At 41.9% G+C, this 14,464-nt stretch overlaps 1 protein-coding gene across 2 annotated transcripts in view; it reads left to right on the top strand.

Annotated features, from left to right (window-relative positions):
• Nucleotides 1-14,464, top strand: part of LOC117527225 (dynein regulatory complex subunit 4-like) — a 56,792-nt gene that overhangs the window by 18,252 nt on the left and 24,076 nt on the right. For both annotated transcript variants that reach the window (XM_034189458.1, XM_034189449.1), the window contains 2 exons: nt 7,281-7,367; nt 7,486-7,695. In XM_034189458.1, coding sequence (XP_034045349.1) covers nt 7,281-7,367; nt 7,486-7,695 — 297 coding nt within the window. The remainder of the gene's footprint in view (nt 1-7,280; nt 7,368-7,485; nt 7,696-14,464) is intronic.

Here is a 14,464-nt window from a genome sequence, read left to right as displayed (position 1 = left end):
TTGGGGCTGAGGGAGAGAACCAGGAAAAAGACATGCTGTGGAGGGGAGCAGAGATCAATCACTAATGATTAAATGCAGAGTGGTGCATACAGAGCAAAAAGAGAAAGAAACACTCAGTGCATCATGGGAACCCCCAGCAGTCTAAGTCTATAGCAGCATAACTAAGGGATGGTTCAGGGTCACCTGATCCAGCCCTAACTATAAGCTTTAGCAAAAAGGAAAGTTTTAAGCCTAATCTTAAAAGTAGAGAGGGTGTCTGTCTCCCTGATCTGAATTGGGAGCTGGTTCCACAGGAGAGGAGCCTGAAAGCTGAAGGCTCTGCCTCCCATTCTACTCTTACAAACCCTAGGAACTACAAGTAAGCCTGCAGTCTGAGAGCGAAGTGCTCTATTGGGGTGATATGGTACTATGAGGTCCCTAAGATAAGATGGGACCTGATTATTCAAAACCTTATAAGTAAGAAGAAGAATTTTAAATCCTATTCTAGAATTAACAGGAAGCCAATGAAGAGAGGCCAATATGGGTGAGATATGCTCTCTCCTTCTAGTCCCCGTTAGTACTCTAGCTGCAGCATTTTGAATTAACTGAAGGCTTTTCAGGGAACTTTTAGGACAACCTGATAATAATGAATTACAATAGTCCAGCCTAGAGGAAATAAATGCATGAATTAGTTTTTCAGCATCACTCTGAGACAAGACCTTTCTAATTTTAGAGATATTGCGTAAATTCAAAAAAGCAGTCCTACATATTTGTTTAATATGCGCTTTGAATGACATATCCTGATCAAAAATGACTCCAAGATTTCTCACAGTATTACTAGAGGTCAGGGTAATGCCATCCAGAGTAAGGATCTGGTTAGACACCATGTTTCTAAGATTTGTGGGGCCAAGTACAATAACTTCAGTTTTATCTGAGTTTAAAAGCAGGAAATTAGAGGTCATCCATGTCTTTATGTCTGTAAGACAATCCTGCAGTTTAGCTAATTGGTGTGTGTCCTCTGGCTTCATGGATAGATAAAGCTGGGTATCATCTGCGTAACAATGAAAATTTAAGCAATGCCGTCTAATAATACTGCCTAAGGGAAGCATGTATAAAGTGAATAAAATTGGTCCTAGCACAGAACCTTGTGGAACTCCATAATTAACCTTAGTCTGTGAAGAAGATTCCCCATTTACATGAACAAATTGTAATCTATTAGATAAATATGATTCAAACCACCGCAGCGCAGTGCCTTTAATACCTATGGCATGCTCTAATCTCTGTAATAAAATTTTATGGTCAACAGTATCAAAAGCAGCACTGAGGTCTAACAGAACAAGCACAGAGATGAGTCCACTGTCTGAGGCCATAAGAAGATCATTTGTAACCTTCACTAATGCTGTTTCTGTACTATGATGAATTCTAAAACCTGACTGAAACTCTTCAAATAGACCATTCCTCTGCAGATGATCAGTTAGCTGTTTTACAACTACCCTTTCAAGAATTTTTGAGAGAAAAGGAAGGTTGGAGATTGGCCTATAATTAGCTAAGATAGCTGGGTCAAGTGATGGCTTTTTAAGTAATGGTTTAATTACTGCCACCTTAAAAGCCTGTGGTACATAGCCAACTAACAAAGATAGATTGATCATATTTAAGATCGAAGCATTAAATAATGGTAGGGCTTCCTTGAGCAGCCTGGTAGGAATGGGGTCTAATAGACATGTTGATGGTTTGGATGAAGTAACTAATGAAAATAACTCAGACAGAACAATCTGAGAGAAAGAGTCTAACCAAATACCGGCATCACTGAAAGCAGCCAAAGATAACGATACGTCTTTGGGATGGTTATGAGTAATTTTTTCTCTAATTGTTAAAATTTTATTAGCAAAGAAAGTCATGAAGTCATTACTAGTTAAAGTTAAAGGAATACTCGGCTCAATAGAGCTCTGACTCTTTGTCAGCCTGACTACAGTGCTGAAAAGAAACCTGGGGTTGTTCTTATTTTCTTCAATTAGTGATGAGTAATAAGATGTCCTAGCTTTACGGAGGGCTTTTTTATAGAGCAACAGACTCTTTTTCCAGGCTAAGTGAAGATCTTCTAAATTAGTGAGACGCCATTTCCTCTCCAATTTACGGGTAATCTGCTTTAAGCTGCGAGTTTGTGAGTTATACCACGGAGTCAGGCACTTCTGATTTAAAGCTCTCTTTTTCAGAGGAGCTACAGCATCCAAAGTTGTCTTCAATGAGGATGTAAAACTATTGATGAGATACTCTATCTCACTTACAGAGTTTAGGTAGCTACTCTGCACTGTGTTGGTATATGGCATTAGAGAACATAAAGAAGGAATCATATCCTTAAACCTAGTTACAGTGCTTTCTGAAAGACTTCTAGTGCAATGAAACTTATTCCCCACTGCTGGGTAGTCCATCAGAGTAAATGTAAATGTTATTAAGAAATGATCAGACAGAAGGGAGTTTTCAGGGAATACTGTTAAGTCTTCAATTTCCATACCATAAGTCAGAACAAGATCTAAGATATGATTAAAGTGGTGGGTGGACTCATTTACATTTTGAGCAAAGCCAATTGAGTCTAATAATAGATTAAATGCAGTGTTGAGGCTGTCATTCTCAGCATCTGTGTGGATGTTAAAATCGCCCACTATAATTATCTGAGCTAAGCACTAAGTCAGACAAAAGGTCTGAAAATTCACAGAGAAACTCACAGTAACGACCAGGTGGACGATAGATAATAACAAATAAAACTGGTTTTTGGGACTTCCAATTTGGATGGACAAGACTAAGAGTTAAGCTTTCAAATGAATTAAAGCTCTGTCTGGGTTTTTGATGAATTAATAAGCTGGAATGGAATATTGCTGCTAATCCTCCGCCTTGGCCCGTGCTACGAGCGTTCTGGCAGTTAGTGTGACTCGGGGGTGTTGACTCATTTAAACTAACATATTCATCCTGCTGTAACCAGGTTTCTGTAAGGCAGAATAAATCAATATGTTGATCAATTATTATATCATTTACTAACAGGGACTTAGAAGAGAGAGACCTAATGTTTAATAGACCACATTTAACTGTTTTAGTCTGTGGTGCAGTTGAAGGTGCTATATTATTTTTTCTTTTTGAATTTTTATGCTTAAATAGATTTTTACTGGTTGTTGGTGGTGTGGGAGCAGGCGCCGTCTCTACGGGGATGGGGTAATGAGGGGATGGCAGGGGGAGAGAAGCTGCAGAGAGGTGTGTAAGACTACATCTGCTTCCTGGTCCCAACCCTGGATAGTCACGGTTTGGAGGATTTAAGAAAATTGGCCAGATTTCTAGAAATGAGAGCTGCTCCATCCAAAGTGGGATGGATGCCGTCTCTCCTAACAAGACCAGACTACATTCTTTGTAGCAGATGCAAACTAAAAGAGACTGGAGACTATAAAGTGATGGCACGAGAGAGTGTAGCTAGACAGCATAGCATGGTGGTTTGTAGGATACTTTAGCGGTGAAGAAGAAGAGAGTGAGCTCAACAAAGGATTAGATGATGGAAGCTGAAGGAGGAAGACTGAAATTCAGTGAGCAAGTGGGAGAGCCACTGGATGGAGGGGAAGCAGTTTTGACAACTGGAAAAGTACTGCAGACGTGGTAAGGGAGACAGTTAGGAAGGTACTGGGTGTGACATCTGGACAGCGGAAGGAAGACGAGTAGATTTGGTGGTGGAATAAAGATGTCCAGGAAAGCATAAGGAGAAAAAGGTTGGTGAAAAAGAATTGGGATAGTCGGGGAGATGAAGAAAGTAGACAGGAGTACAAGGACATAAGGCGAAAAGAGAAGTGGCAAAAGGAAGAGGCATACTGTACAAACACATATGTCATTAGATGCATAGTCTCCACGGACTATGGGAGAAGGGAAATGCCCCACAGGTACAGTAGTGTTCAGAATAATAGTAGTGCTATGTGACTAAAAAGATTAATCCAGGTTTTGAGTATATTTCTTATTGTTACATGGGAAACAAGGTACCAGTAGATTCAGTAGATTCTCACAAATTCAACAAGACCAAGCATTCATGATATGCACACTGTTAGGCTATGAAATTGGGCTATTAGTAAAAAAAAAAAGTAGAAAAGGGGGTGTTCACAATAATAGTAGCATCTGCTGTTGATGCTACAAACTCAAAACTGTTATGTTCAAACTGCTTTTTTAGCAATCCTGTGAATCACTAAGCTAGTATTTAATTGTATAACCACAGTTTTTCATGATTTCTTGACATCTGCGAGGCATTAATTTTGTTGGTTTGGAACCAAGCTTTTGCTTGTTTACTAGTGTGCTTGGGGTCATTGTCTTGTTGAAACACCCATTTCAAGGGCATGTCCTCTTCAGCATAAGGCAACATGACCTCTTCAAGTATTTTGACATATCCAAACTGATCCATGATACCTGGTATGCGATATATAGGCCCATCACCATAGTAGGAGAAACATGCCCATATCATGATGCTTGCACTACCATGCTTCACTGTCTTCACTGTGAACTGTGGCTTGAATTCAGAGTTTGGGGGTCATCTCACAAACTGTCTGCGGCCCTTGGACCCAAAAAGAACAATTTTACTCTCATCAGTCCATATAATATTCCTCCATTTCTCTTTGGGCCAGCTGATGTGTTCTTTGGCAAATTGTAACCTCTTCTGCACGTCTTTTATTTAACAGAGGGACTTTGCGGGGATTCTTGCAAATAAATTAGCTTCACACAGGCATCTTCTGTCACAGCACTTACAGGTAACTCCAGACTGTCTTTGATCATCCTGGAGCTGATCAATGGGTGAGCCTTTGCCAGCCATTCTGGTTATTTTTCTATCCATTTGATGGTTGTTTTCCGTTTTCTTCCACATGTCTCTGGTTTTTTTTTTGTCCATTTTAAAGCATTGGAGATCATTGTAGATCAACAGCCTATAATTTTTTGCACCTGCGTATAAGTTTTTCCCTCTCCAATCAACTTTTTAATCAAACTACGCTGTTCTTCTGAACAATGTCTTGAACGTCCCATTTTCCTCAGGCTTTCAAAGAGAAAAGCATGTTCAGCAGGTGCTAGCTTCATCCTTAAATTGCCTTCTTGCTGTCGGCCGAGACGGTCGCATTTTTCTTCTCTCCCTCCCTCCTTATCTTTCCTGCTTCTGTGGTGTGTTGTCTGTGAGGCTACCAGCTTTGCTCTTCTGGAAACAGCAAAAATGGATCTGATCAAGTGGTCTCTGAACGCTATTGACACTGTTTTTTTCTACAAGACACTCAGGAGCGGAGGACCCGACCTGTCCTGCCGGGACACGTGATGGGTTACGTGATGGACAGTTGGAGGAAATGGGAGGTCATGTGCCTGTACACGCTGTCTGTGGAGGACGTCGAAGATGTTTATATATTCGGCACGGTGGTGACCGGGTTTCTGCTGTGTGGAGCGGGCATAGCGCTGGTTTACCGGAAAATTAAGAAGGCTGCCCCACATGATTGATTTGATTGGAAGGGCAGTGTCAGCTCAGTCGGCGGGTGTTAACGGCACGTTGGAAACCATTTGTGAGAGAATGGCTGCACTGGAAAACCGCTTCGATTGTCAGTATTGACCACATCTCCTCTCCTCTATTCAGATGTATTGAAAGCCACTCTGTTTCAGACTGTGGAATCTTTCAGGCGTCTGCTAATCTGGATATCGATTCGGCTCTCCAAACACAGCTGCACTTCAAGGCCGCTGTGATAAAAACCTCCTGAAGAACAACAAAACTCATGCCTCACTCCCTGGTCTCTCCCCCGCCCTCAGCTTCTCCAGCTCTGACGTTGACTGTGAACAGTGGACTGTTCAGGGCTGGGCCCCTCCTCCCTCCAGGATGGGCAGACAAGGCCGTTGATGGCGCCTAAGGCTGCCTCCTTAGTGTTCTGTCTGATAACTGGACTCATCCAAATCTCGGTCGTTGTCTCTCGTCTTGTTGTTGTTGTGTGATCATTGTTTATTGTGCTGAATGGGTTTTTTTTCCTTCATCGCTGCTGTGTGGTGCAACGCAGCAGCTATGAAGGCTTTTCTCTCCCAAGTTTACCTTGTGTGTGCTTTTATATGTGTTCATGTACCGGGCCGGCTTATGTGTGTTATGTGTTACGTGTGTGTCATCTGTTGTCATGAGGCCGGTCATGGTTTGCTCAGCCCTGCTGTTGACCAAGACAGGGATGTACATCTGGAGCTGGTCCCCGGTCGCCTAAAGGCGACTTCTGCTCCTAACTGGCAATTAGGATGGGTTAAATGCAGTAGACACATTTCATTGTGCAGGGAACATGTTCCTATGTGCATATGACAATAAAATTATCTTGAATCTTGAATCTTGAAATAGGGGACACCTGATTCACACCTGTTTGTTCAATAATAGTAGTGTGGCACTGAATGCCACACTACTATTATTGTGAACACCCCCTTTTCTACTTTTTTTTACTAATAGCCCAATTTCATAGCCTTAAGAGTGTGCATATCATGAATGCTTGGTCTTGTTGGATTTGTGAGAATCTACTGAATCTACTGGTACCTTGTTTCCCATGTAACAATAAGAAATCTACTCAAAACCTGGATTAATCTTTTTAGTCACATAGCACTACTATTATTCTGAACACTACTGTAGCTTGCCCCACAGCGAGCTATCTGGAGAGAAGGGGAATGAAAGTCAGTAGGAGCAAGACTGTGTGAACGAGAGGAAACCCAGTGGAATAGTGCCGTTACAAGGAGTAAAAAGTGGCAAAAGCAGATGAGTTTAAATACTTGGATTAACTGTCCAAAGTGATGGGGAGTGTGGTAGAGAGGTGAAGAAGAGAGTGCAGGCAAGGTGGAATGGGTGGACAAAAGTGGCAGTAGCGATTTGCGACAGAAGAATATCTGCAAGAGTGAAGGGGAAAGTCTGCAAGACAGTAGCGAGACCAGCTATGTTGTACGGCTTAGAGATGGTGGCACTGATATTGACCTATACCAAAACAAACCCCTCAAAGCCAACATGCCAACCTACATGCACACAGCAAATTTGGTAGAAATTGGCCCAAGCACCTTAGAGGAATAGAGGAACACACATACACTCATCTTCAACTGCTTATCCAAGATCAGGTCACAAGGAGCTGAAGCCTATCCCAGCAGTCATAGGGCGTGAGGCAGGGTGAGTAGAGGAACAACCACAGATGTTCTTCAAATTATAGTATAATGTTGGTATTTGTGGTAAAAGTGGTGTTGTATGTAGAATTCAGGTTGATCTCACAACTGAATGAGGATGAGGTTAAATCTAATGATTTGTTTCACAGACTCTTAGAGCACATTTGAAGGCTGAGGAAAAGGCACTGAATAATCAGATGTGGGAAGCCGAGGTGCTGGAACAAAGATTCAACATGGTAAACGTTGAGTTTCGATGTGTCTTTTGAGAAACTGAGACAGCAACTTGTGTACCTGTAGATATTCATGTAAATGTTTTTGCTTCTGTTTGTGTATGTGCACGTGCATGTGTTGCAGCTTCAGCTGGAAAGGGATGGGCTGTACCAAGCTTTCACTCAGAGCATTCTCAACGTGCAGCAGAGGAGGGTTACACAAAGCTTGCTGGCAGAAAGGAAACTGGGAGCACTGACAGAAACTCTGGAAAAAGCGGAGGCTCAAGTCAGCTCAGTGATTTCTGCCTGTGATTTGGATAGAACTGCACATTCAGGAGCCACAAACAAAATTGAGGTAGAGCGAATTTGTGATGTCATATGTGTGTGTGTGTGTGTGTGTGTGTGTGTGTGTGTGTGTGTGTGTGTGTGTGTGTGTGTGTGTGTGTGTGTGTGTGTGTGTGTGTGTGTGTGTGTTAACAAAACATCTCAAGAACCAGTGGATCAATATTAGCAAAATATTGCAAATGGATTGCAAACATGGAGAGATCATGTGAGAAAGTATGCATAGAAGCAAAACAATCTGACACTGGCACGATGGGCTGTGGACAACTAAATATTGTGTGGTTCAATCAAATGAGGAAGTGAGCATGAACACACAATTGTAAGCCACTGGACAGGAAGTAAGTCAGACAATGTAACAGGCCAGAATATCACAATAAAGGCACAAGAAGCAGCATCAGTAGGAGAACAGGTAAACACTGAGGGTATACTTAAATATGTACTAAATATCATGAGATTATTGACTCCAAAGAAACACATAACCAGAAGAGCAGGAAAACAACAGCAGAAACGTGTTCAGAACCGTGACTGTAGTAGCTAAATGGTGCCAGAGAGACTCATAGTTACTGTTAAATGCGACTGAGAAATCATGTGTTGGCTTTCAAAATATACCATCATTTTTGAGTTTGAATAAACTTGTAGTGAAAAAAAACCAAGGTTGCTCAAACATTGATTGTTTATATTGACAGATTTGACCTTGAAGATCATTTCAACCTTTGATTAATCTAAAGGGTACCAGACACAATGTTGCCTTGTTCTTACTGTTGAACATGAATATAATGTCCTGTTTGGGTCTTTAAAATATACTCGCGCATTGCGCATGGGGATCCACGGGCTCCAGATTGGGTAATGTTTATAAAATACGTAGCTGACATCAAGGGTGGTAATAAACTATGCAAGTTTCTGTCATGAGTTGGAATGGCGTGTGAGTCCAGAAAGTTTAAGAACCTTAGACCTCAACAATTTTTAATTTACTCTCTTAATGTATTTATAAATTATTTAGGTTCTTGTTATCATATACACACTGTTATTATTACTATTATCAGTATGATTATTTTATTTTATTATTACTTCTATTTAGCCATTTGATTTTTAAATGGACCACAATGGAAATAAGTGTTTTCATTTTCTTGTATCATCTGTGTATTTTTTAACATAGTAGCAATTATATTATGTATAACCCAATTCCAATGAAGTTGGGAAGTTGTGTAAAATGTAAATAAAAACAGAATACAATGATTTGCAAATCCTCTTAAACAGATATTCAATTGAATACACCACAAAGACAAGATATTTCATGTTCATACTGATCAAATTTATTGTTTCTTGTGCAAATATTTTCTCATTTTGAAATGGATGCCTGCAGCACATTTCAAAAAGCTGGGACAGTGGTATGTTTACCACTGTGTTACATCACCTTTCCTTCTAACAACACTCAATAAGCGTTTGGGAACTGAGGACACTAATTATGAGTGTCATGACTGGGTATAAAAGGAGCATTCGCAAAAGGCTCAGCGGTTCACAAGCAAAGATGGGGCGAGGAGCACCACTTTGTGAACAACTGTGTGAAAAAATAGTCCATCAGTTCAAGAACAATGTTTCTCAACATTCAATTGCAAGAAATTTAGGGATTCCATCATCTATAGTCCATAATATAATCAGAAGATTCACAGAATCTGGAGAACTTTCTACAGGTAAGCGGCAAGGCCGAAAACCAACATTGAATGCCCGTGACCTTCGATCCCTCAGACGGCACTGCATTAAAAACTGTCATCATTATGTAAAGGATCTTACCGTGTGGGCTCAGGAACACTTCAGAAAACCATTGTCAGTTAACACAGTTTGTCGCTACATCTACAAGTGCAAGTTAAAACTCTACCAGATTGTTACCGGCGCAAAGTTCAAAAGCCAGCATCTGTGATTGTATGGGGATGTGTTAGTGCCCATCACAAGGGCAACTTACACATCTGTGATGGCACCATCAACACTGAAAAGTACATCCAGGTTTTGGAGCAACACATGCTACCATCCAAGCAACGTTTTTCTCAGGGACATCCCTGCTTAGTCCAGCAAGACAATGCCAAGCCACATTCTACATGTGTTACAACAGCATGGCTTCATAGTAAATGAGTGCGGGTACTAGACTGGCCTGCCTGCAGTCAAGACCTGCCACCCATTGAAAATGTGTGGTGCATTATGAAGCGCAAAATACGACAACAGAGACCCTGGACTGTTGAACAACTGAAGTCATACATCAAGCAAGAATGGAAAAGAATGCCACCTCCAAAACTTCAACAATTAGTGTCCTCAGTTCCCAAATGCTTATTGAGTTTTGTTAGAAGGAAAGGTGATGTAACACAGTGGAAAACATACCACTGTCTCAGCTTTTTTGAAACACGTTGCAAACATCCACAAAACAATAAAGTTTATCAGTTTGAACATGAAATATCTTGTCTTTGTGTGTATTCAATTGAATATAGGTTGAAGAGGATTTGCAATTCATTGTATTCTGTTTTTATCTACATTTTACACAGCATCCAAACTTCATTGGAATTGGGGTTGTACTTACATTGAACTTACTAAATAAAAATCACGCACTCATGCTTTTAATATAAAGATGATTTACCACCCCCCTGCTGAATTGGTCTGTGAGTCCAGAATGTAATTAGCAATGTACATTGTTCAATGTTGTTAGATAATATCCATAGTTTCTTCAAAAATATTAGTCCTGTCAATGTTCCGTTTTGGTGGCGTTCATCCTTGACTCAAAATACTTACGCATACTAAACGGCAAATGTCAGCTCTCCCCAGTTTGTCCGTCATCAAAGTTATACACACACAAGCAGAGCTTTTTGTCTTTTCTGCATTCAGCCACAAGCAGGTTCTTTTATTTGTACACTCCCACAAACAGACAAGGTGGCAGAAGACCTCAGACGCAGTACAGTTTTCACACATGGTAACGGCAATCTGACACTTAACTCAGTCATAGTAACAGTAACAGTAACATGACACTTAACTAAATGGACTAAACCAATGGAACTACAAAAGCAGAATAAATAACACTAACAACATTGTGAAACTAACATGAACCATAATAACAACATTTAAAACCCCAAAACAGGGAACTTCCATGGTGTATTGCAACACAATGTCCATTGTTTACTGGTTAGCTAAATTGGTAATTTCTCCAAAAATATTAGTCCTACCAACTTTCTGTTTTCGCAACATTCATCCTTGACCCAAAATACATATGCTTTCCAAACGGCAATTGTCAGCTCTCCCCAGTGTCTCTGTGATTTAAGCCATACAGATGCACGCATGTATACACACACACAGAGGCCACTTACAGTGGGGTAAAAAAGTATTTAGTCAGTCCCTGATTGTGCAAGTTCTCCTACTTAGAAAGATGAGAGAGGTCTGTAATTTTCATCATAGGTACACTTCAATTATGACAGACAAAATGAGAAAAAACACCACAGGAAATCACATTGTAGGATTTTAAAGAATTTATTTGTAAATTATGGTGGAAAATAAGTATTTGGTCACCCACAAACAAGCAAGATTTCTGGCTCTTGCAGACCTGTAACTTCTTTAAGAAGCGCTTCTGTCCTCCACCTGTTACCTGTATTAATGGCACCTGTTTGAACTTGTTATCTGTATAAAAGATACCTGTCCACAGCCTCAAACAGTCAGACTCCAAACTCAACCATGGCCAAGACCAAAGAGCTGTCGAAGAACACCAGGAAGAAAATTGTAGATCTGCACCAGGCTGGGAAGAGTGAATCTACAATAGTCAAGCAGGTTGGTGTGAATAAATCAGCTGTGGGAGCAAGTGTAAGAAAATGGAAGACATACAAGACCATTGATAATCTCCTTCGATCTGGGGCTCCATGCAAGATGTCATCCCGTGGGGTCAAAATGATCATGAGAACGGTGAACAAAAATCCCAGAACTACACGGAGGGACCTGATGAATGACCTCCAGAGAGCTGGGACCAAAGTAACAAAGGCTACACACTATGCAGAGACGGACTCAAATCCTGCAGTGCCAGGCGTGTCCCCCTGCTTAAGCCAGTACATGTACAGGCCCGTCTGAAGTTTGCCAGAGAGCATCCATCAGTGAGAGCATTGAAGATGCAACGTGGCTGGGTCTTCCAGCATGACAATGATCACAAACACACCGCTCGGGTAACGAAGGAGTGGCTCCGTAAAAAGCATTTCAAGGTCTTGGAGTGGCCATGCCAGTCTCCAGACCTCAACCTCATAGAAAATTTATTGAGGGAGTTGAGAGTCCATGTTGCCCAGTGACAGCGTCAAAACATCATTGCTCAAGAGGAGATCTGCATGGAGGAATGAGCCAAAATACCAGCTACAGTGTGTGCAAACCGGGTAAAGACTTACAGGAAACGTTTGACCTCTGCCATTACCAACAAAGATTCTGTTACAAAGTATTGAGTTGAACTTTTGTTATTGATCACATACTTATTTTACATCATAATTTACAAATAAATTCTTTAAAAATCCTACAATGTGATTTCCTGGACAAATCCTGGATTAAAATTACAGACCTCTCTCATCTTTCTAAGTAGGAGAACTTGCACAATCAGGGACTGAATAAATATTTTTTTTTGCCCCACTGTAGCTATTTTAATAGATGGAATATATGATTACATTTCACCTTGAGTGACCTTGTAGGTCAGAGTTAAAAACTTCACTCAAACTTTGTTGTGTTATGGTGGTCAAACAGTTTCATATGAACTCATTCTCATTATTTTATATGGGTTGGAAGTCAAGTATGGACTTTAATAATATGACAGACATTAGTTAAATCCCACCCATGAACAAACCAAGTAATTTGTCAGGGTTTGTTGTCACAGCGCTTGAAATAAGTTCTCTTTGTTCTCCAAAACCACAGTCACCGCTGTCCCATGCTGAGTCTGCCTGTTCACTTGCAGGAAGTATCTGACATGCAGTGGTGGTTTTTGATATGGGCTATGCGGGGCGTCGCCTGGGGTGGCATTTATGAGGGGGGTGGCACCGTGGGGACGAGCACGAAAAAAAAAATTCATCTACACCACAATATGGTTTTTTGTCACTGTATGTAGAATTGACAAATTGGTGCTCCCTGCAGGCAGCTGCAGGCACCCCGGCTTGCTGTCTGAGAGTGTACAGAAGCAGTGAGATGGTGAAAGAAAGGGGGGGGGGGGGGGGGGGGCGGGGAACAGTTCACCTCAGGGACAAGTGGGGCGTGGCGGGGGAGTGGTTTGCGGGCTAAAGTCAGTGATACCTCGACTTTCTTCCAAATCACGCACATATCATTCATAAAGGTGCGTTTACACATAACCAAGACGCGTTATGAATGTCATTTTTCTGTCATTCGTGACATATTCCTGACATTCTTAATGTGACTTAACGCATCTGAATAGGTTTCTTAATAGGGCGTGTTGGTGCGTGATATTCTTGATATTCGTGGAGCATGTTTTTGCCTGTCAAAAAATCTTCCACGAATGTCACACACCACCCTCATTTCGTCTCACGTCGTGGAGGTCGCAACTGAGCGTATTGATCCGTCTTGATGAGTAGTGATCCTTAATAGAACGTGACAACTTTCGTAGTGGTTCCTGTGATGGAGCCCAAACTGTCACGCATTATTACGAAGTGACACGGAAACTGTCAAGTTTTGACACGACTTGTAACGCCGCGTCACATTTCACTACGCGCCACGACAAATCAGTTTTCTGTCACGTGCGCACAATTAAACTCGGCTCCAAGTGTCGTTCCACAGTTCCTGCTGAAGCTCCTCAGGACGATCCTGCAGGTATTCCACCTGCTGTTGTAACCGATGAGTGGGGGAACGAGTCTGAGCAACTAGAGGAGCGAGAGGAGACTCACGTGCAGCCAGACATCTCTGCACCTCCTCCAGTCCGGCGGAGGAAGAAGCACGCGCACAATTAAACCCTGCTGCACTGCAATCAGCTTGATTGCTGACACCAAGTTGGCTAAAAATGTAATTTCAGTGCTCTTCCGCGCGCTCCTGCAGGTGTTCCACCTGCTGCATGTGCCTGATGTTTGGGAAAATGCACGAGACGAGAGCCGCATGAAGCCACACATCTGGCGCTGTCCTCCTCCTCCTCTCTGCGCCACTCCATGGCACAGAGCCCAACTACGCATGCAGTCACAAAGTTCTTCTGAAAAACTGGAGCGATCTGAATTCGGATGGATGAATATGGGTGTGTGTGTGTGTGTGGAGACAATTCACAACGTGACAGAACTTAATGATGCGCTGTTACGTGCAATAGTGCGCAACAACGCGGAACACTATTCTTGACCGTGCATAATGATTCCTGATAATTCTCCAGCAACACGTGCCATTAATCGTAACGTGTGGTAACAGGTTGCAGCAGTTCCTGAGGACACCTGACGCCTCTGCCCTGAATAATCACATTAGTGATCAGCGGCCAAGAATGTGTACTTCGTGGCATTCGTGACTTGTCGTCGTTATGTGTAAACGCAGCATAACATTATAAATACAGGCTTAGAATTCCTGCGCGTTGAATTGTGTGAAATGTCCTGCCGCAAATGCAGAGGATTGGGCTGCATCCCCAGCTGGGTGAAGCCCAATCCTCTGCATGTGCGGCAGGAAACCGGAGACAGGTGCTCTCCTCCCGTGCGGTCTGCTCCGCTTTGGCTCCATCCATGTAGGACGCAGCACAAAACCAGAACTCTGAGCCACATTTCTCTGAGGATCATCCAGCAAACAAGGCAGGCAGCCAGTTTATGAAATAA

Source organism: Thalassophryne amazonica, chromosome 2 (assembly GCF_902500255.1).
Source record: "Thalassophryne amazonica chromosome 2, fThaAma1.1, whole genome shotgun sequence".
Lineage (NCBI taxonomy): Eukaryota > Metazoa > Chordata > Actinopteri > Batrachoidiformes > Batrachoididae > Thalassophryne > Thalassophryne amazonica.
Note: the sequence above shows the minus strand (reverse complement) of the source record. Positions and strands in the feature narration are given on the sequence as shown.